This window comes from Vanacampus margaritifer, chromosome 20 (genome assembly GCF_051991255.1).
Source record: "Vanacampus margaritifer isolate UIUO_Vmar chromosome 20, RoL_Vmar_1.0, whole genome shotgun sequence".
Lineage (NCBI taxonomy): Eukaryota > Metazoa > Chordata > Actinopteri > Syngnathiformes > Syngnathidae > Vanacampus > Vanacampus margaritifer.
This window is the reverse complement of record NC_135451.1, coordinates 15641616-15664958: the sequence shown is the minus strand read 5'-3', so window position 1 is coordinate 15664958 and position 23343 is coordinate 15641616. Positions and strand designations below refer to the sequence as shown.

Genomic DNA, 23343 nt, shown 5'->3' with positions numbered 1-23343 from the left:
CATCCGTTTCCTGCAGTCATCCCTCACCATATTGTGGTTCACATTTTGTGGGTTCGGTGCATCACAGATTCTTTTTTTTTTTTTTTGTTGTGTGAAAAGGTGTGCCAGTCCAGAGTGTCCCCCCATCTATCACCCCAAAGTGGGCAGGAACGGACCCCAGCCCGCCGAATGCAGACGAGTGGCACACAAATTAAATTGGGTCGTTGCAATTGAGCCTTTCAAACTCCGCCTGGCAACAAGTGACCCCTTTACATTCCAGCAAATCAAATAGTCTGGTGCCCTCCTTACAATTTCACATGTGAGCAATGCTCTTCTTCTTTCTTTTTTTTTTTTTCTCCCCTCCTTCCGAGACCACCTGCAAAGCCCCACCTACCCCTGGCGCAGCCTCGTCTTGTGAGCCGGGCACTAATGCGACCTGAATGCCCGCCCGCGCCAACGCTGGCTGTCGCCAACGCTGGCTGGCACCTGACGCAGCCTTGCGAGGCCCGTCGGTGACCTCGCCCGCGATGGCCCCTGCCAATCACCGCCACGGGGAATGTGGGGGGGGGCAGGACTTCTACGGTCCTCTAGCGCCACCTATTGTGGGCCCGCTGCCACTCCGCAGAAAGGAGGTCATATCACGGGCAGGGATTTGCGTGGCCCACTTTTCAAGTCAAGAATCTGGTTTCATTTGTGCATTTTTGACCTCTTTCAGGTCAAATTGCCATTTGAGAGTCTTATGAGGATGACGATGATGTCACAAGATCACTAAGCAGGCTCTAAGGGGGAAAGCGGAGGTGCTCAACGGCACCCGAGTTGTCGCCGTGGTAACGCGCACAACCTGGGCACCGCCGTGTTGTTGTTTTGAACCCCCACTGAGCAATCGCGTGCTCGCTGAGGGAGGGAAGAGAGGAGGGCGGGGGGGGGCTTGACTGCTTTCAAGGCCGGGGGGCAGAATGTGACAAGCGGGAGCCCGCGCAGCCCTCCCATTGGCTGAGGCCGATCCAGCCGACAGCTCGCTGTATCCATGGAGCCGCGCTAAAATTTGGGTGCCATTGAAAACATTGCGGCGGCCAATGAGAGGGCGGCGGCGTACAGTAGTAGTAGGAGGGACTTGGAAGCGTCATCAATATGTAAACACATGAGGTCATGCGCCAAAAAAGACAGGATTAGTCAGAGCGGAGCAGTATTTTGCTCGCATTTCATTGGGAATGTTTTTTTTTTTTTTTTTAAAGAAGCTGAGCAAAGTGTTTGCCAACCGAGGTATGTGAGCACATTGCAGGGATTGTGTGGAAACATTTAATCATTTCCCAGATCAAAAACAACTATAGTGTCTCAAGTCTCAACTAAGGAAAAGGAAATAAAAATAGCTTTTGGTGGCGCCTTGAGATACAAGTTTACGTTGTTCCTTGACCACACTCAAAACGCTTGTATCTCAAATCCTCATTCGCAGAATGTAAATGAATGTCAAGACAAAACGGGGCAGGATGGAACAAATAATAAATAGGACGGGACGAGTAGCTAACAGGACAGGAAGTGACTGGGAATGAGAGGGTGGGATTAGACGGGACATGCACAGGATGGCGAGCTAGCAAACAGAGGAAGGGGGCAGGACAGGACAGGACATAGCCAACAGCAAATAGGACGGGAAGGGACAGGACAAAACGAGAGGAGAAACAAAAAGGATAGGACAGGGAAGGGACTGGATGGGACAGGACTGCACAGGACAGGATGTGGCAAGTAGCAGATACAATAAAAAGGGCAGGGCAAGACAAGACTAGAACAGGGAAGGACAGGATAGGACCAAGTGGGACACGGCAGTAAACAAAAAAAAAAAAAAAGGGGTGGGACGCCGTTAATAGAAAATGAGACAGGGCAGGACAAAATAATTGGAAAATTGGACGGTATGGGTCAGGGCAGTGCAAGACAGGACAGGATGGAAGCAGCTAGCCTGGCAGTGTCTATGCAGCAAGATGATATTTTGGTGGACTGACAAGAAAATAGCTGTGGCCACGCCCATTGCAGCATCCTGACCTCAGCGTGGCATCGCCTTGCACTCTGCGTAGCTTGCCGTAAACGCGGCCGGAGGCTGGGCGGCGCTGAAACGGAGCACTGCGACAAAGCGCAGGCAGAGCAGGCGCGGATGATGGGGGGGGGGGGGGGAAGGGGTTGGGTGGGGCGGGGCCGAGTGCTGACATTCCACTACTCGGCTGCAGCGTGATGATCCACGTGCCGCCGCTAGAAAAACAACGGGCTAACCCGCCGCCGCTGCAACAGCGCCCCGAGCTTCACGTGGCCGCCGGCGTGGACCGGCAGGACGGGGAAGCGATGCACACACAAGGAATAAATGCATCTTACTACTATTATTATTATTTTCAATTTGCCGTCAAGACTGCGGCACGGGCAGCTTTCAACTTGACCCAGATTCTCCGGGTGACACGCCACATCGCATTAGCCCGCTCAGCCGGAGCCCCGACCTCGCTGACAGCGGCCCGAGCGCACGCACACACACAAAATGGGGGAGCAGACCTTCCCACCCCCCACCTCCTGTCAATCCCACTCAGCTGACTAAAATGGCTTTTGGGGGTGGTGGGTGGGGGGGGTTGAACCCGATTACCTCGTGGCCACGCCTGCGCAAACGCTGCCAAAACAAAAGACGAATCACCAAAGACAAAATCAGCAGCTGTGCTCGTCATGGCAACCGCACGCTTACCCCCCCCTTTTTTTTGGGGGGGGGGGGGGGTAGGCACCTGCCGAAAGTTGGAAACCATGGCAACAGGGGCACGCAGATAGAAAAAAAGGCAGCTCTGTCTCGACTCCACTTGACAAGTGAGCTGATCAAAAGCTTTTGTTAGTAAGACGACAAACGCATGGCGACCACTCGCCTCCTTTTCTTGCCCTTGACAGTCCTCCAACTCCTCCTTCAGGATGTTGGGGAATCATTAAAGAGGGCATATTGACTCACTGTCTGGCTGCGATCATCTGAGCAAGCAGCGTCTCCCTCAGGGATGCTTATACACGCACACACACGCGCGCGCGCACGCACCATCCATCACTACGTTACTCATCTCCTCACGCACATGCTTACACGGAGCTCATTTGCATATATGAATACAGTACAACAAAAACTTGGTTGAAATTGGGTTATTTTCCCCCGCCGACTGAATTTCGGGTGGGGCACAGGAGAGGGTTTGCGATGTGAAGCAGCAGGAAATGGTTGAGGGTGCAGCGCCATCTGCAGGATGGAAGCGGCGGTGAAGGCGAGCCACTCTCAAGTCGGAACAAATGGTCGATATTGGCTCATGTATGGGATCGATGCTAAATCAATATGCCAATCTTAAAATGTCAATATGGCCTCTGATGAATGCCAACGAGTGCTGTTCATGCATTTTGTGAAAGTACAGCGATATGCTGACTTGACAAAAAAAAAAATCAACACAAACAAACATGGAATTTGATTGTCCTAAATTACGATTTCAATAACAAAGAAACCTTTTCTTAGCGGAAACATTTTTACAAATTTATGAAAAATGAGAGGAAATTGCAGTTATGTCAAGTCAAAATAAGGGAATATGAAACATCCTCTACTTTGCTTCATAATCAACGTATACAATAAAAATAGTTGATTTCACGTACTGCATACATTAAAAACAAACATGCTTGTTTTATGAAAAAATTGTGAATTATCCTCATTAAAGCGTCATCTATGACAGGTAAGGCACTAAATAAGTAAATATGCAAAAAAATATGCTTGCTCTTAGAGCTACTAATGGGATATTTATTGACATTTTAATGTGTAAAAATGTTGAATATCAAGCGAGTCCATGATTGCCATCTGTCTTATTTCGCCACCACTGTACTTGTACTGTACTCCTGCTTTCAAAATCTGGCATGAGTGCGCCATCTGGTGGTCACTTTCAGCCTCCCTGTGAAGGAACTCATCAATAATTCAAAAGTAGCGCCGATTCCGCCGTCACGTGCAGGCGGCCTGACAACAACAAATGAGCGGCCGTACATTCACGTGCGTAGGGAAATTCATAATTGATGAGCAGAAGCTTTTATCTGACATAACGAGCGCCGTACTCAGACATGTCCTCGGATTACTTATTAGGCGGCGGCGGCGGCGGCGCTTTTCTATTGTGCTGAGTCAGGAGCCAAACATCTTTTGGAAGCAACTGATTTGTTTATCATCTGGACAAAATAATAGATGGGGGGTGTAAAGAAATCCAAATGTCACACCAATAAATATCACGATAACCTCAAAATATGATAATTATTATAGGATCAAGGATGTAGGAGATTTTTTTAAAGCTCATACTGTATAAAAAGAAGCTCATATGGAGGGGGGTGGGGAGCACAATATTGTAAAATGTGCTATTGGCTCAGCGGCGCAAAGCATCATGGTCTATGTAGTTCAAAATGCTGTGTTCAGCTGAAAGGTCACGTTTTAGATGGAGATTTTGCTAAATATTTACTGGCGGTGAAAACCACCGCCAGTGGCCAAAACATGCCTAATTAAATGTGTCATGGTAACCGTCACCAAGGAGATGGAGGGAGATGAAAAGGGGAAAAGAAAAAAAATCAACGAGCGCACGATCACCTGCTAGCGATGTCGCAGGAGCGGGGAGGACCGGCCCGGCGGGCGGCCGCTGGTCTCGGTGGTCCGGCAAGATGTCCTCCTGGCGACGACATGACAAGAGGAGGAAGGTCAAGCAAGCGTTTGCCGCACGCGCAGGAACAAAACGCACGCAAAACACTTCCTATTACGCAACAACTTCCTCTGATTCACTTCCGATTGCTGCAAGGCTCCCTGGGCGACCGTTTGGCCTCGTTTTGCTTGAAGAGTGACACAAAACGACCAAGACGCAGGATTTCATTGGAGGTTTTGGGGCTACTTGTGGTTTCAATCCAGGTTCCACTACAAGTCAGAGGCAGTTTGGTGGTTTTCAAACTTTTTTATTCAAGTAGGTAAATACAGTAAATCAAAGTTTTAGAGACACTTGTCCATTCGATGCGTTTCAAAACATTTGACTGCCGCTCTAACATTATGCACACTCACACTGCAAATTAATATAGGAACAAAAAAAAAACGACTTAAGTAAGGATTTCATTGAAATGTTTTGCACGTGAAATATAAATAAAAACTCAAATGGAACTGAAATCTTTTATGCATCATTTTGTGTCAATTTTCCCTAATTTAACATTTTATGAGCAATGTTGTACTGGAGGTTTTGGGATACAGTTGAAATTTCATGAATCAACTGGCAATGTCATAAACCTGACATTTGAATGAATTAAATAATAAATGATTGTGAATAAATTAAAAAATAAATTAAAAATATTAACTGAATAATTATGAATAAATAAAAAATAAAGTAAATAATCATGAATTTAAATCGATTAGGTGGGAGAGTTAACCAAGTCGGATAAGTCGACTTTAAATTAGGTCAATTAAAAAAAAATAAAATAATAAAAAGTCTGCCTCCAAGCTCCGCCGGAAAAATGTTTGCGCCACCGTCCAGGTTTCTACGCGGACCTTTTTTGCAGACGCATGCAGTGGACAGGAAGTTATTGAGCTAATTGTAGCGAACAGGCAGCTCGAGTGGTTTACACGAGGATTGTTCAATATTGTTGACTGCATGTGTAATGTAGACATAATCATGTATGTGTGTACTAAAAGCTACCTAGTGTTTGTTTACCTTAAATGGCAATCGCTGGCACCCTAATGCTATTCGCGATTGCTAACCATTTAGCACAGGCTAATTTTGTTGGCGTTTAATAATGCTTAGTGCCAGCCCTAAAATAAGTAAACAAATAAATTTAAATTTCTCATATGCCTTTCTATTGGGGGATGGGGTGAGCGGGCGCTCGTCCACGTCATCACCCCAAGCTGCGACGCTCATTCATGGGCAAGAGCAGACACGTCCGTCTGCTGGATGCTAAAAACGCAGACGCGGGATTGCTGGGGAGGCAACAAATGCACGGAGAACATCAGGCCTGCCCACGAGACGGGATCGATAAAGCGCTCTTCCGCCGCACTTGGGAAGGGAATGCAAGCAAACTTTAGCGAGTGCGTGAAATACGTCCACTGCTGCACAATAACTGCAATAAACAAATTGCTCAGCTCAGGTGAAGCCGTTGCAGTCTTTTTCTGCAAGTCATCCGATCGTCAATGTTGCCCAGTTAAAGTGGCTGCATCTTTTCACGTGGCTTCTCGGCAGTATCGCAACAGCTAATAACGTGAATTATTCATCGGTTTTCCGTGCTCTGGTCTGAAGCACTTTGACTGGCGACCCACGTTCGCAATGTTTTGACAGTTGTCTCCGAATGGAACCAAACACACCCAAGCCAGCCTGTTCGGATTACACGCAAATATTCCTGCTATGGCGCGCGGGTTCGCCCGCTGCTCGCAGCGCTTATCTCACATCAACACTTGGACATTAGAGTCAATTATAGGCAGTGTCGGTAGCACGATACGCTAAAAGTCGCGCTTCGGTACCTAGCTTGCTTTTATTGAAACGCTTCAGTTCAGTAAGGGAGCAACTTTTTTTCTTTTGTATGTACAGGAAAAGATGTAATGCCATTTTGAAATTAAACAGTTAGCTAGATGTCGGCTAGTCAGAGGCTGAGCTGCACTGTGTTGGTTTGCGGCATAGAGCCAGTCGCAGAATCAGGGTCTCTGCATGTATTTTAAGGCAACTTAAAACAAATTTAATGACCATGTCGTACTGCATACACACACATTCAGTCACAGCTGTCATTCAATTAAAAATTTTAATCGCAATTAATCACACGATTAGTTTTTCATACTTTTGTTAACATAAAAGTGGACAAACATGGTTACCAAACACAAATGCGGTTGTTTCTTCAGTTCATTGATTCAAAAGAGTGTGAAACATTAAGTCATAGACTTGTGTTGGGGTAATTAATCTGTCACTAGGTGGCATTAGTGTTTCATGTTATATGATATACAAAACCACACAATTCAAATTCGAGTAATTGTGCAGCCACAAATAATCTGCTGTTACACCCTTTTGCAGGTTTTGGACAGCATTTTTCCCTCACAAACTTTGCTTAGAATGTGGCAAAAGTAAGCCCAAGCAGATCATATCGTATTTCTTGGTGATATTATCTAATTATGATTGATACGGTCAGATATTGTGGTACACGCTTGCGTGGCAAAGGAGCAGCCAGAGCTAATCCAAAACCACACGGTTGAGTTTCAAAGTGTAATCTCCAAATGATTAGCAAGGGGGTTCTTTTACAGGGTGGACACAAAACCGGGTCAATGCTGTCACGTGTGTTTCGAGGCAATAAAAAAGGGGAAATGAAACCTGAGCATGGGAAGTTGGTAAAAAAGTGACTAAATGAGAAGGGAAAAAAAGCGCTTTTCATGCCTTCAGGGAGGACGACGTCGCTCGTGATTCATCATTTCACCCGCGGCCATCAGATTGCGCGAGGGCGAATGAATGGCAACTGGTGGGCAGGCGAGGCAGACAAGCGGAATAAAGAGAAACAGCACAAGTGGACATTTCCGAGCTGTTTGTGTCTTACCTCGTCGCCGGCGACGGGCGGCTGGACTGCACGCTTACGACCAGAAGACGAAGACGACGTGCAACAAAAAAAAAGTAGAAGAAGGACGAGGAGGAGGAAGAGGAGAAGAAGAAGATCTCGTCCGATCCTCCGCGAGCTCCAAAGCAGAAGAAGAAAAGCAAATCGCCGTTTCCGGGTTAGTGACGTGGGTCGTCATCGGAGGAGGGGGCTCGTTTTGGTCATCTTGGCGTCTCGAAACGGTGGACGTGTGGAGTCATCTATTGGGACTCAGCATAAGCCCCGCCCCCCTGTGTGGCACCATAACCACTCACTGCCCGATACCTCCTCATCACTTCCGTATTTTTGCCTCATGCGAAGCTACTTGATTAATTCTACTCCATACAGTTTTAATCATCGATCGAAAGCTCTTGTCTGGGCTTTAAACGACAACTAGAAGCTTCATTCTATACGCCGAAGTGTCCTTAAGCAAGAGAAGAGTCTAGAATGGAGTTAACCATTGAGGGCGCTGTCGTGACCTTGACATTGCCTGCTGGTTTTTGGTGAAATTGGTCCATTTCCCAATGAGCGTTGTGTTTGATTTACAGAAAAGCAGTTTAATTAATCCCATTAGACTAATTAGATTGAGTCGTACAGATCTGCAGAATGATTTGCATTCACTTAGTAGTTTTCTCCTAAAATTGAATTACATCTAGAAATAAAATGTATAATATATATTAATGACTAGTAATATAAATTATGCAATGAAAAAAACAACAACTAATTTTGACTCTCTTCATGCTTAAAAAAAATGCATTACAGGCAGAACATTTGTTACAATACTTTGTTCTTTAGTATTTCTTTAAAACAGAGGAATTTCCAAGGACAATAACATGTACACAAAAAAAATATTAATCGATGAATCTATCTTTTTTACTTTTGACAAAATTTCATTTCAATGCATACTAAAGTAACACTCCGTGCCATTGAGGGAAAATATGCTACGTTTGTAGCATATACCCTATAAGTACGTTTGAACATACTCGCGAATATGTTCCAACGTATTTGTGAATATGTCACAGTCAAAGATGTTTTCTCCACACTGGTAGTTCCACGCTTCCGTAAAGAACAATCTCCATTTATTTCTACTCGTTGCTGATGCTGAGAGGCAGAAGATTTTGCTGCAAAAGCCAAATCACGCTCAGGAGCTTGTGCAACACAAACGTAACACGCAAATCTGCCATTGTTGTAAATGTTGGCGATGTTCGTGCAGTTCTGCAAGAACGTCATCTCAGCGGAACGTGGCAATAACAATTCAACGACTTGGGTTTCGAACCCGCACAACCCATGAACCACCATACCCACTTTCGAAAGATCCGAGGAGTAAAGACATCATCAGTAGAGATGCATATTAGATTGAATGGAGTCAGCGCCATCTAGTGGACAAACAGCATAAGGACCTCATTCTGCACGAGTCCGACACTGAACAGCATTTATTGTTTCATGGAAGTAAGGACTTACCAGTGTTTAATTGTCAAACCCGTGGCTGATGTTTATTTTGAAAAGGTATAATAATATTGGCCAATAAAATCCGCTGACTGTGATCACACTCCATTGCTTGGCTTACCTTTGCTGCAGGGAATTCGATTGCATGAAACTAACATAAGAAAAACATACGAGTAAATGCTAGTCAAAAGAGTTTAAAGAACAATTAAACAATAATTAATGTGAGATGCAGTCCAAAGTATTTCCGACGTGGAATGCTCATAATGCCTTTACTAAAATTGCGACTGTAACATTGAAGCTTGATTGATTGGAACCAATTAGTTGCAACGAGGCTTCGCACCTGACTTCATTAAGTTGAACGAGCAGCCCATAAAAGCCTCTCTCAGGAGCGGCTGCTTCCAAATCCCTCAAAGCGAGGTGGAAGGAGAACCGAATCGACAGCAGCATCTTCATCATCATCATCTTGGATTTTGTAAGCATGGAGAAGCCTCACGTCAACCTGGTGGTCATCGGCCACGTGGACAGCGGCAAGTCCACCACCACGGGTCACCTGCTCTACAAATGCGGCAGCGTGGACCAGAGGAAGCTGGAAAAGTTTGAGAAGGCCGCAGCACAGGTAGGCCCCATGCAGGACGCGGACCCCAATTCCAAGGGGACTCAATCGGCGCTGACTGTGCTATTTTTTGTGTGTGTGTGTGTGGCCGACCCCGACGAGGCGGGCAAGGGCTCGTTCAAGTTCGCGTGGGTGCTGGACAAGCTGCAGGCCGAGCGCGAGCGCGGAATCACAATCGACATCTCGCTGCTCAAGTTCAACACCTGCAACTTCTGCATGACCGTCATCGACGCGCCCGGACACCGAGACTTTATCAAGAACATGATCACGGGTACCTCGCAGGTAGGACGCGTGACCTTAGTTTGACCCCTCGCCATAAAAAAAAAAAAACAATCGTGTTTTCAAGGGAGCTTTCTTGGGCGGAGATGAGGAAAAAAAATGATGATAAAAGCTGGTTGAGAACTAAGTAAAAAATGGTTCCAGCTTGTAAGTCTGCCCCCTAATGGCTGTGACGGGTATAGAATATGACATCAGTGTACTCTGATTGGCTTATTCAAATGTAGTCAACTGACATTAAAGTGGGGGGGAAATGACATCAGTTTGGCACATTTTAATTGTTAATAACGTACAACCAATGTACTTGACATCAACTTTTAAAAACGTTTTGTTAGTGTTAAAATCTAGAAAAAACTCTAATCGAAGAAAGTTGCATTGAATGTTTATTTTAATTGTTGCACATTTTAAAAAGTTTTTCAGTGTGAAAGTGTTTGTTTTGAATACAATAAAAACATTCAATTTAATCTTTAAAGTATAGTTTTTAGACAAATCAAAGTACTAAACTGAAATGGAGAAAAAAAAGGAATAAAATAAACTGAATCCTGTCCTTGATTATCAATTTAATAAAAATAACTAAATTTGAACATAAATGAGACGTTTGAGTTGAATGTTATTTTATTTTAAAAACTAAGCGGTTCCGATTACTCAAGTGGAATTGCAACTGAACTGCACTTGGTTGCAGCTGGCGAACTGCAAGAGCCTTAAAACAAATCCAAACCCGTTTCAGGCAGACGTAGCGCTGCTGGTGGTGTCGGCGGCCAAAGGCGAGTTCGAGGCGGGCGTGTCCCGCAGCGGGCAGACGCGCGAGCACGCCCTGCTGGCGTACACGCTGGGCGTCAAGCAGATGATCGTGTGCGTCAACAAGATGGACGCCACCGAGCCGCCCTACTGCCAGCGACGCTTCAACGAGGTGGCGCGTGCCGTCGGAGGCTTCCTCAAGAAGATCGGCTACGACCCCAACAGCGTCCCCTTCGTGCCGGTCTCCGGCTGGACCGGCGACAACTTGATCAGCGCCTCGCAGAAGGTCAACAAAAAATGCACAGCCAGATAAAATTGGTTATGTTGGTGGGGGGGAAGAGAGAGTAAATTATTAAAAGTTAAATATAATGTAGCTACAAGTTTGAAAATGAATCCATTATGATTAACAGCAATTTTAATTGAAAAAAAATAAATTAGTGTAATGGAACCTTGTACACGATTTGAACATTTAATTCAGTGATTCTGTCACATACCACTAGAGGTCGCCCTTGTTCCACTAACTTCAGAGCCGTATATAGAGTTTGGCCAACGCAACAAGATGGCGTCTGTGATTGGTCTGCTGCTGGTCACATGACATATGGACGCCATCTTGTTACCCTGCTGAAACAGTTGGCCAAACTCTTTATATACGGCTCTGACTAGTTTCAAACATTTTTGGAAAGACCCTTTTTAATTTTTTTTAAAAAATTTTTTGCTTAGATGTCGTGGTTCAAAGGCTGGAAAGCGCGTCGCCGAGAGGGCAACGCGAGAGGGCGAACTCTGCTGGAGGTGCTCGACTCAATTCAACCGCCCGTTCGCACCCACCGTAAACCTTTACGATTACCCCTGCAAGATGTTTACAAGATAGGAGGTAAGTAAGGCTTTAAAAAAAATAACGGGGATGCTTGGGATTATCTGTCCAAAATCCAAGTTGTGATACAACGAGGCACTCTTATCGGCAGGCGTGGGGACGGTTCCGGTGGGCAAGATCGAGACGGGCGTCCTGAAGCTGGGCATGACGCTGACCTTCTCGCCAGCCAAGGTGACGGCAGAGGTCAAGTCCATCGAGATGCACCACCAGGGTTTGGACACGGCGTTACCGGGCCACAACGTGGGCTTCAACATCAAGAATGTGTCCGTCAAGAACCTGCGGCGTGGCGACGTGGCCGGCGACGCCCAGCATGACCCGCCCTCTGGCGTCAACAGCTTCGAGGCACAGGTTGGGATCACGTGATTGTACAAAAAAAGAAGTTTATCGGACCTGATCTCGTGTGTGTGGCAGGTGATCATCTTAAACCACCCGGGCCGGATCAAGGCGGGCTACTCGCCGGTGCTGGATTGCCACACGGCGCATGTGACCTGCCGCTTCGCAGAGCTGAAGGAGAAGCTGGACCGGCGCACGGGCGCCAAGCTGGAGGAGCGGCCCCAAGTGTTGATGTCGGGCGATGCGGCCACCGTCAAACTGGTGCCCGTCAAGCCCATGTGCGTGGAGAGCTTCTTCACGTACCCGCCGCTCGGTAAGCCCGCGTCGGTCCATTGCAAAGGACGTCCGTTTGTGACCTTTCGGTGACTCTTCTGGTCTCGATTATTTATTTATTTTTTTTCCCACAGGCCGCTTTGCTGCCCGAGACTTGAAGCAAACGGTGGCAGTCGGCGTCATCAAGTCGGTGGAGAAGGAGAAAGGCTCCAAAGGAGCCAAATAAGTTGGCAGTTTAGTTCTTCTGGTAGAAACGTGATTAAAAGATTTCAGTTCCGTTTGAAAATTCATTTGTTGTCTTTAAGAGACTTGAGTCCTGTGTTGTAGAAGAAGCTGCAGAGTTTTGGTTCAAAGTGTGAAATAAAACATGATTTATTGACCAATGTTTTGTCCTGGAAGTTCTGTTTAACTTGAAATGTTTAAAAAGCAAATTATGTGAAGTTTGGTTTCAGTAAATTGGTCCAGCGAATGACTTTATTCTACCACATTTTAATTTTTTTGCGACTATTGCTGAATTTGCAAACAAATGAGTTTTGGTGTCTTTATTTTTTTAAGTAAAAATGTTGCTTGTGTCACTCAAGCTGTCTGTATTGTTGATGCCACTAGAGGGAGCCATGGTTGCAATGCACCAGAGAGCTGGCAGCCATTTTGCGCACTCATAAAAGACGGTAAAATAGATGGTATTTCTAAGATGTATCAATTATGGAACTCTTACTTGATATGAAGCAGTTTGTCTTTAGCGTTATGCGAGAAGTGTCTTTCAATGGGTCCTAGCAACAAAACTGGCGTCATTCTCATTGAGCAGAATTTCTCCAAAACTTTTAAGGAATGTTAAAATGACATCAGCATTGGACCGCCTTGAAATGCACAAGTGTCTTTACAAGGGTGACCAGATTTGCAAAATTGAAAGTTAAACGTACAATAAATTTTGACCAAATGTAAACATGGCGTTCCGCAGGGTTGAATTCTGGGGCCACTGCTGTTTTCATTTGTATCTGCTGCCCCTGGGATCCATCTTGAGATGGTTTTAAAATGCTCTAGAAAACAGAGTTGAGTAACTGCGTGATTTGCGATGCCAAGTTGAGCAATTGTAGTCCAGCACAACTAGATAGCTAGCAATGCTAAAGGAAAACACCCTTAAGCTGCAGGAAGATGGGGAATACAAGAACACACTTTCTGAATTGAAGACTGCCAAATTCCACGAAAAGGCAACCGTACTTTCCCTTTTCATCACCAGTAAACCCTATTTCCTGAATTTGAAAAAAAAAAAACTGAATTTTTTTCAATAAAGGTTAAGAACCCCTCTTCGATTGTCATTACGGTCTATTTTTTTACAACGTACCGGTACAATATCGAGTTTTTCACATCATTGACGTTTATGCATTTTGTTATATGCCAATTGTGTATAGCAACATTTCAATAAAGATTGACCCCCCCAAAAATGATAGAATGCTATTTGAAATCTTTTCAATGTGCAAAAGTTGATTGAAATGTTTTGTGTCACAAGCGTGGTCCAAGAACAAATTCAAGTTGTATCTCAAGGCAGCGTCATTTGTTTCCACTGTGCAGCTTGTGTGTTTGAAATGTGGGCCAGTTTATTTTTGGTATATTTTGGGGTGCTGAGCTGTGTGGGAAAAAAAAAAATGTCAAAGTAAAACCAAGTGCAGAAATGGAGTAAAAATTGAGAGATTTGAAGTACAGCACTTTAATGATACGATGGATTTTTTTTTGTTTTTTTTTTTTGTTTCCTGAACAACGGGACAAACTGCACGTGAGTGAGGAGCAGGCGACAACATCACAACCATCTCTCAGCTTCTCCTCCTCACGGACGAGCGCCTGACCAGCTTCCCATCCAAAAAAAGCTGGTCGTCTTTTCGCTTTACGACGCCGTCAACACAAGTTGGGGAAAATGACAACACTTTATTGCTGACATGACGTTTTTTTTTTTTTTTTGTTTCGTTAAATACTGCTTCTTAATAACAATAATACTAATAATGATAATAGTGGCTTGGGAGTTGCGTCCTCTCTCTCAAGTCTCTTCAGACCGCGAGGCGGGCGAGTGTTCCAGTCGTGCACGAGGCTGAGGGAGGTCAAGTCAACACGGGCGGCAGCACGTTGGGACGCGAGCGGACTGTTGCCACACCAGACCAAAAAATCAAATAAAAGACCACTCACATTGTAACGGGGCCAATTTGGTGAAAGTGAACTTTCAGTTCCGTTTGTTGACTAAAAACAAAAACGACCACTCACATTGTAACGGGATAAATTTAAATGAAATCACTTTAAACTGACTTTGAAGTGAGAATTCTGACTTTAATCTCATAATTCTGACTTTAAAATCAGAATTGTGACTTTAATCTCAGAATTCTGAATTTTAAGTGAGAATTCTGACTTTAATCTCAGAATTCTGAATTTTAAGTGAGAATTCCTTCTTTAATCTCAGAATTCTCCCTTTAAATAAAGTGAGAATTTTAAGATTATTCTAAAAATTCTGACTTTAAAGTCCGAATTCTCACTTTTAAATCAGTATTTTGAGATTATTCTAAAAATCCTGATTTTAAAATCAGAATTCTCATTTTTAAATCAGAATTTTGAGATTATTCTAAAAATCCTGATTTTAAAGTCAGAATTCTCACTTTTAAATCAGAATTTTGAGATTATTCTAAAAATCCTGACTTTAAAGTCAGAATTCTCACTTTTAAGTCAGAATTTTGAGATTATTCTAAAAATCCTGACTTTAAAGTCAGAATTCTCACTTTTAAATCAGAATTTTGAGATTATTCTAAAAATCCTGACTTTAAAGTCAGAATTCTCACTTTTAAGTCAGAATTTTGAGATTATTCTAAAAATCCTGACTTTAAAGTCAGAATTCTCACTTTAAAGTCGGAATTTTGAGAATAAAGTCAGAATCCTGCCAACCTTTTTTTTTTTTCTTCACTGGTCCTAATCCTCTTCTGTACAGAAGAAAGCTGTAACATTTTGGTTCAAAGTTTGGGATCAATTTTGCGAAACTGAACTTCTCACTTCATAACTTGAACTTTAACATCTACTAATGAAACCGTGAAATTTCAAACATTCAAACATGAACTTCCTCATTTGGATTTGATCACATAACGTGATACTGAACTTTTTGTTTTTGGTGGTGCGGCAGCAAAACGCTGTCTACCATAAAACAAGATGCGTAAACACACAGCAAGCCGGGAGGAAGGGGGGGGGGGGGGATTTGGGGGTTTGGGGGGGGGGACGCAAATTCCGATCAAATGTGCCATAGCATGTTTTTTGTTTGTTTGTTTGTACAGTAAAACATGTATGTACAGCGGACACACCGATCGATCTATTTACAAACGTATATACACATAGCGTGAACAGATAGCTAAGTGCTGGGAGGTTGCCGCTTTATAATATCGGTGGGGGGGGGGGGCTTGAAGGTACTATCGCATGGGGGGGTTACGCACATTCTTTGTACAGCACGGACGAGCCTTTCCCGCCCTTTTGACTTTTGCTTGTGTGTGTTTTTGTGGTAGTGCAAAGGTTTGGCGAGGTTGGCTTGCGGTCAGTCGCTGAGGATGTGCACGAAGGACATGGGGAAGACGCCCTTCCGCTCTGGCTCGCCATCGATGTGACCGATCTGCAAGGACGAAACACGCACGTCAGCCTATGGCCCGCTTTGTACCCGAACCCTCAATCGGAAAGCCTAACCCCCGGGATTAAAAGCGTGAAACTTGGAATGCGCAAGGCCGCCTGGGCGCAGACTCACCCACCACTCCTGGTCCTCCTCGCCCGTCACCACGATGACCTCGCCCTCCACGAACGTCAGCTCGTCGTCGTTGTCGGCCTGGCAGTCGTAGATGGTCTTCACGCGCCGCGCCTTGCTCTTCCCCTGGAACACAAACGCGCAAGTGCCAGGTTTGAGGATGACCGGCAGGGGAAAACGGCGTAGGAAGCATTTGCAGGACTTCACTTTTTCATGTTCCATTTCTAACATCCATCCATTTTCTACCAATTATCCGGGGGCGGGTCTAACAGTATTTTGGAAAAATTAACCAAGATGTGAATTTTATTTACTTCACGGTTTCCGCTAGTGCTTTATGTGCCTGGTGGACCGCCAGGTTTTAGCTGCCCCCCGCCATGTTCTAATGTTGCAAAAATTCAAGTTTTTTTCTAGAAAATTTGTGAGTTTTTATAATGTTGCAAAAAAAAATTTTTTTTTTGTAAATTTGCTACTTTATAATGTTGCAAAAATTCTATTTTTTTCTCGAAAATTTGCTACTTTATAATGTTGCAAAAATTCAATTTTTTTTCTTGTAAATTTGTGAGTTTTTTTTCTCACAAATTTGCCACTTTATAATGTTGCAAAAAACAAGTAAATTTGCTACTTTATAATGTTGCAAAAAAATGTAAATTTGCTACTTTATAATGTTGCAAAAATTCAAGTTTTTTCTCGAAAATTTGAGTTTTTCGCTCACAAAATTGCCACTTTATAACGTTGCAAAAATTCAAGTTTTTTGTCGTAAATTTGCTACTTTATAATGTTGCAAAAATTCAAGTTTTTTTTCTTGTAAATTAGTGAGTTTTTCTCTCTCACAAATTTGCCACTTTATAATGTTGCAAAAAAAATGTAAATTTGCTACTTTATAATGTTGCAAAAATTCAATTTTTTTCTCGAAAATTTGTGAGTTTTTCTCTCACAAAATTGCCACTTAATGACGTTGCAAAAATTCAAGTTTTTTGTCGTAAATTTGCTAACTTTATAATGTTGCAAAAATTCTAGTTTTTTTTCTTGTAAATTTGTGAGTTTTTTTCTCACAAATTTGCCACTTTATAATGTTGCAAAAAAATGTAAATTTGCTACTTTATAATGTTGCAAAAATTCAAGTTTTTTCTCGAAAATTTGTGAGTTTTTCTCTCACAAAATTGCCACTTAATGACGTTGCAAAAATTCCAAGTTTTTTGTCGTAAATTTGCTACTTTATAATGTTGCAAAAATTAAATTTTTTTTCTTGTAAATTTGTGAGTTTTTTTTCTCACAAATTTGCCACTTTATTTTTTTTTTTTGCCACTTTATAATGTTGCAAAAAAATGTAAATTTGCTACTTTATAATGTTGCAAAAATTCACGTTTTTTCTCGAAAATTTGTGAGTTTTTTTCTCACAAAATTGCCACTTTATAACGTTGCAAACATTAAATTTTTTTGTTGTAAATTTGCTACTTTATAATGTTGCAAAAATTCAAGGTTTTTTTCTTGTAATTTGTGTGAGTTTCTTTTCTCACAAATTTGCCACTTTATAATGATGCAAAAAAAATCGTAAATTTGCTACTTTATAATGTTGCAAAAAAAAAAAAAACGTAAATTTGGTACTTTATAATGTTGCAAAAATTCATTTTTTTTATAAATTTATATAATAATAATATATTTTTTTAAAAATATACATTTACAGAAGTCTAAATAAACGGAATCATGATGTGATGATAGGATACGTACCGCGTTGATCTTCCTGGGCAGGGGCACGGGGGTCTCAGAGGTCCCGGGTGAGGTCCCCTCGGCATCGTCAACGCCCTGCTGCTGCTGCAGCGGTGGCGGCGGCGGCGGCATGGTCGGCCGATCGGGTGACGGTGAGTCCGGCGGCTGCGGCTGTGGCGGCGGCGGTGGCTGCGTCTGGGGCCTGGCCAGCGAGTCCCCCGGCGGGCGCGGGGACGCCTCGCTCGCCCCCGGCCTGGGCGGCGCGTCCGCCAAGTGGGGCTTGGGCGGCAGGTCCTTGAGCTGCGGTTTGGGCGGCAGGTCGCCCAGCTGCGGCTTGGGCGGCAGGTCGGAGAGCTGCGGCTTGGGCGGGAGTTCCCCGGGCTTGGGCGGCAGCTCGGCCGGTTGCGGCTTGGGTGGCGGGTCGGCGGGCTGTGGCCGCTCCGGGGCTGCTGCCTTCTGGGGGGTGTCTGTCCCCGGTGGGGACTTTTGGAAGATCTCAGGGGGGAGGCCGGCTTTGTCCACGGAGGGGTGGTGGATGGTGTCGATCTTGCGCAACGCCACTTTACACACACACACAGTCAGTAATACTAAAAATAGTAGTCATGATGTTAATAATAATAATAATAAAGCGCACCTTTCTGAGGTAGTTTGGGAAGAACCCTTGGACCAAGTGTGGACTTTGTGTTGCTTGAAGTCGTACTGCAAGGTTTGTTTTTTATTTATTATTACAAGTTACAATCAAAGCTTCAGTAACACTCATCGGACAGTTCATTAGGTACACCTAAACGCTGCAAACCATAAGCCAGACACTAAACGAGAATTTGATACCCAAATACCCTGACTGGAAACCCTAACCTGTTAGAAAGCTGATGCTGATGATCTCAAAACACTAACTACAAACCAAGTCAGATGTCAAACATTCATTGACAACTGAAAGTCTGGCTTGAAACCCTAATCTGAAAGCCTAACTTTGACTTCAAACCCTAATCAGACACAAAAACGAATGAATGTGAAAGTGTGCATCGTACCTCTGCTGCTGCGGGATGCCCTCAAACTTGTTGGAGACGGGCGACATCTTGTTGACGGGAGGCGGCGTGGAGTCGCTTCCTAGAGCGTCGCCAAGCGCGGCCACAAACACACGACACACGCGTTACACATGCCCGCCGCACGCTCGCCCTTCGGCTCACACAAACATCAAGTCGGTCAACGTGCCGGGATGACCAAACAGAACCAAGGGATGGAGGGGGGAGGGGTATCTGGCTGAGCTTTCCGTGCACCCAGAGACGTCACGGTGGCCGCTCGCGATTCACATTCACGTCTCGTTAGCATTAGCATTCTACTTACTCTACTTGCATTCCTGTCAAAAGGGAAACCAATTTGAGATGTTTTGCGTCCCGAGCGTGGAACGAAGCGTATTTGTTAGGGCGCAGTGTCAAGGTGTGGTCCTATTGGGTACCGTGTGCTTGCGTCTCCCCCCCGTACGGGCCCCCTCTGCCGTGACAGAGCGGGCCGGGCGGGTCGGACAGGGTGCGTTTGTGGCCGGGCGGCGGGGGCGGCGGCCTCTTCTTGGACAGGGTGGCGCTGCCTCCCGCCGTGAGTGTAGAGTTGGCGGCGGCCGGAGCAGCTGGGGGAGCGATAATACACACAATACGTCAGCACCGGCATACCAGCACATCTAGTAGCCCCTCCCCCCCCCCAGGTCACAAGTTCAAGGAGGAGATGAAAATCATGAGGAAGAGGAGCAGCAGAGAAATACGCAAGTAGTTGGTTTTGTCTCAGAGGATAGAGCGGAAGCGTTATACCTCACCAGCATTTTGCCGGAAGCGTCAGCAAGTTCACGGTAAAAGTTGATACATTTATAACTAGATAAGTTTCATATTGTAACGTGATAAATTTCACATTTAAATGATTTCTCTTCATGTATCCATTGCTTAAAGGGTTGTGAAATTGTGACTATTTTGTTTCACATCCCCCCACGGCTATAAATATTCTAATTTGTTTATAAAATGCTTATAAGTATACCTTTTTGACACTCTATGACAATGAGAGCGCCACTGCCACCTACTGTCGTGGATGTGCAATTACACTAAAAATAAAAAAAAATAAAAACTTGCTACCCTAAGTTGAGAAGCAACTGTAAGCATGTCAATGGCATTTTCCATTCATATTAGCATTAAGCTAGTGGGCCATTCTTAAGTCCACATAAGTTTGCTTGTTTTAACCATACAAGGTGAAACTGTCTTTTGTTTTCAGTTGAGTTCACGAGTAAACTTGAGCTGGGCGTTTGATGAAATATTTCCAATTTGGCAAACTGCTGCTGCACGTGAAGTCGGCTGAGTTGTTGAAAAAATTGTTGAGTGCAGTGTAGAACGAATAAAGGTGACTTTCCAGTGGCTAAAAAATTGTCTTTGAGCTTGTAGGAGTTCCACTGCAAATGTAAGTCATCATCATCATGAAAGTATTATTCTTATTAGTATCGTTTGTGCATGAGGTTTGGCTTTTTTTGTGGGAAGAAAGCGGCTACCAGAGAGCTCAGCCAGCGAGAGCGACCGGCCGTGGCTCGCGTTTACAGCTCAAGGAAAAAGCTCCAATCTGATCATCTCCTTTTTTCGGCCGCTGGCCTTTTTTGCTGGGCGAGCTGCAAACGCGGCCAAAACGGCGGGTCGCCCGCGTGAGGGCGACGGGCGGGTGAGGGCGAGCGGGTCGAAGTCAAATGAAGTCAAATATTCACGGATGTATGGTCGAGTGCCAGCCAGTGTGGCGTAGTGCGAATGAGAGCCGAGGAATGCCAAGTGTGGAGCTGAAAGAATCAAAAAGGAGGGGGAAAAGAAGACAAAGAAAAAAGAGAGCGAGATGAGGAGGAGGCGCGTGGGAGAGCAACTCTGCATGATTTTCTCTTTTTTTTTTTTGGTGGGGGACTCAAAAGCAAGAGCAAGGAGCTGCTCCTCTACACGCACGCCACAAAATAAAGCAACGAGACGCCCGCTCACTCGGCAGCGCGCTTCCGCTGCTGCTACGCTTATTTGACACTCCAAACAAACGGCAAACGCCAACACTTGTTTCCATCGCTTCGGCTCGAACTTTCATTTAAGCCTCACTGTACAAATTGCCCGGCGTTGAAATTGAATTTCCAAGTATTTTCAATAGGGCCGTACGGGCGAGTATCAACACCAGGTATCGGCATCGGGCTGAAATCAGGCTTTATTTCAAGTTATCTGTACTTGCGACAGCGGCCGATACCCCTCTTGTGGTCATTTTATGATCAGGAATTAGAAGAATAGAATTAGCCATTCATTTCATGCAATTTTAAGGGAAAACGCCATATTGGGATAAATGAGTCTTTCTTTAAAATGATCTGTCATTGTTTTTTTGGGGGGGAAATTTTATCTATAAAAAGAACTAGTGACATCGGTATTTGGCACCGGTGACCAATCAAGGGTTGAGTACTCAAACTGGTATCAGTCTGGAAAAAAAAGTGGTATCAAACACCACTAATTTTTATAGATTTTTTTTTTCTTTTAGCATGAGCGCCCTTGAATAGATTTATCTGTCCGTGAAATTCCTGAAATTTTAACTGCAAAATATTACTTTAGGACAACAGAAAATGAATTGTTTCCCCCACAATTTTTTAATTAATATTTCGTACTGTTGTCTAAATTCTACAAATATTAATGACCTTCAGTTCAAAAGGTCGATTTCCCCAGAAAATCCACAATTTTAATTGCAGAAAATTATGTGACCTTTTTTTTTTTTGTGAGAACCTACATTTAAAAAATATATATTTTTGCAGGGGTTCATTTCCTATTTATGTTTGTTCTTAAATTATTTGCATACGATCCTGATTGTGATGCGAAACAAGTGAAAGTTCACCGTTTGATTTGAGGAAAAACAAGATTTTCCAAATGAATTCAATGACAACTCAAGTTATGGCTGTTCAAGGGTTCAACAACATCAATGGCGCCCCCCTGTGGTAGGGAGGACTCCTAAAAGTGGAATTTGAGGTGCAGTACTGCACAATTATGTGTTCAGAAGAGTAGCAGTGTGCTTCGAAAGGGTTATACAGTCGGCTGCCTCCGATTGCTTTTCTGTCTTCTCACAGCTTCACAATTGTCTATTCTTCACCCATAGATGTTAACTAATTGATCTAAGTAATCTAGCCTAGCTTAGCTAACATTTCCATGTCCTCAATTGATGTCTGTCACTTGGCACACGTTGGAGGACGGTTTTCTTTCTCCATCAACGGCTGTGGTGGCTTTCATGCCAGCTAACCTGCCAGAGAAAAATGATGCTAACTAATGAAGAAACCTTGATATTTCCATCTACCTGACGGCCGTCGCCACTTAAAACACCTGCGGATTCAGTCGACACAATCTACAGTCTACCAATTCCACTCTCCAACCGGTCAAACCACTGCTATTATTCTGAACACAAAAGCTGGCCGTCACGTTAGTAATGAGAAGTTTACATTTTGTGTCGGGGAGAAGAAAAAAAAGTGCAAATGACTTGATATGAGCGGCAGCGGCGACGGCGACGCGAACCTTTGCCCAGGCTCCTCGGCGGCAGCGGCGGGCCGTCGGCCACGGGCGAGGACGTGAGGTCGGTGGAGGCGCTGTACATCTGGTTGGTGAAGGCGCTGTAGGACAGCCGCTGCTGCTTGTCGCGCTGGCTGATGAAGCCCGGCAGCGACAGCTTGTCGTGCGGCGACAGGCTGGACGAGTGGCAGAAGCTCTGCGGGCGCGGCGACCGGTCCTTCTTGATGGGACTGGGCTGCGGGGCGACACGCGGAGACGAGACGGCGTCAAAGGCGCTCGAGCGTCGGACGCAAAGCGAACGGCGCCGCCGGCACCTTGTCGTCCAGGTCGTCGTCGCTCTCGTCCATCTCCTCCAGCCGGAGGCTCCACTCGTACTCCACGTGGATGTGAGGGTTGAATTTACCCTCGGCCGCCTGCACCAGCTGACAAACAAAGCAATCACCGTTCAATGGCAGCAAGACCTCCGCCAAGGAAGACAAATAACGACCACAATCCGGATGGGCCTCCATTTGGACAGAGTAAAAATGTATTAGAATGGAGAACTTTTTTTTTCCATTTAAGTATTTCCATTGATAGTAAATACCCCCCCCCCCCCCTAAGTGAAACTCCTTTTGTAAGGCCTCCAACGAATGTGCAAACACTCACCGCCTCCTCGCACGAAGCGTTCCTCAGTCGCCTGGCAACGTCCAGCGCCGTCTCCCCGTTCTGATTGGCTGAGGGGGGGGACATGGCGACCGACGGTTAGTTACGCGAGGCTACGCATGAGCTCGGACCTGGGGGGGGAGGGGGAGGAGGCGCACTCACTGATGTCGGTGGCTGGTTTGCCCCTGAGGAGCAGCTTGAGGCACTCGGGCTTCTCGTACATGCAGCAGTAATGGAGGGCCGTGTTGCCCCACTCCGTCTGCTTGTCCAGATTGCCACTGCAACGTAAAAACACAAAATCACTCGGTCAGCCAGTTGAGACGACTTCCACAGCCCAAATGACGCTAAAAGACAAAAACTAGGAATTGACTGAATTGAATAATCGGCAGCCAACACGAAATCATTTTCAAACGTGGTTATTTTGGCTCTGATAGGGAGAGCAACGTCGTAAGAATTTCAGTCCTCATTGCGATCGATCGTCTTTTTGCTGTACATATGAAAAATAAGCATCTTGAATAAGACATGCAGCCGAGCTGAGCTATTTATTTATTTTAACTTAACATGGTAAAGGTTCGTTCTTGCACCAAAA

The 23343-nt window shown here is 44.8% G+C and overlaps 3 protein-coding genes across 6 annotated transcripts in view; 1 reads left to right on the top strand and 2 right to left on the bottom strand.

Moving 5' to 3' along the window:
* Window positions 1-9635, bottom strand: part of fam49bb (family with sequence similarity 49 member Bb) — a 20397-nt gene extending 10762 nt beyond the window's left edge. The window contains 2 exon segments of the mRNA XM_077554586.1: window positions 4580-4658; window positions 9137-9635. The gene's annotated coding sequence lies outside the window, so the exon portion shown is untranslated.
* On the top strand, window positions 9396-12502 carry eef1a1l3 (eukaryotic translation elongation factor 1 alpha 1, like 3). Its single transcript, XM_077554584.1, has 7 exons — window positions 9396-9631; window positions 9731-9910; window positions 10632-10928; window positions 11363-11513; window positions 11605-11861; window positions 11925-12159; window positions 12254-12502. Exons 1-7 carry the CDS (start codon window positions 9494-9496, stop codon window positions 12343-12345), a joined length of 1350 nt encoding a protein of 449 aa, XP_077410710.1. The 5' UTR covers window positions 9396-9493; the 3' UTR covers window positions 12346-12502.
* Window positions 12503-15349: 2847 nt separating this feature from the next.
* Window positions 15350-23343, bottom strand: part of asap1b (ArfGAP with SH3 domain, ankyrin repeat and PH domain 1b) — a 39295-nt gene continuing 31301 nt past the window's right edge. The window contains exons 19-29 of one of the 4 annotated variants that reach the window (XM_077554580.1): window positions 22917-23032; window positions 22758-22825; window positions 22427-22534; window positions 22119-22347; window positions 20312-20380; window positions 19037-19204; window positions 18609-18687; window positions 18215-18279; window positions 17602-18140; window positions 15877-15999; window positions 15350-15747 (exon numbers count right to left, since the gene is read on the bottom strand). In XM_077554580.1, coding sequence (XP_077410706.1) covers window positions 15673-15747; window positions 15877-15999; window positions 17602-18140; window positions 18215-18279; window positions 18609-18687; window positions 19037-19204; window positions 20312-20380; window positions 22119-22347; window positions 22427-22534; window positions 22758-22825; window positions 22917-23032 — 1639 coding nt within the window. In that variant the 3' untranslated portion in view covers window positions 15350-15672. The remainder of the gene's footprint in view (window positions 15748-15876; window positions 16000-17601; window positions 18141-18214; window positions 18280-18608; window positions 18688-19036; window positions 19205-20311; window positions 20381-22118; window positions 22348-22426; window positions 22535-22757; window positions 22826-22916; window positions 23033-23343) is intronic. The other 3 variants (XM_077554582.1, XM_077554581.1, XM_077554583.1) reach the window with 3 other exon arrangements.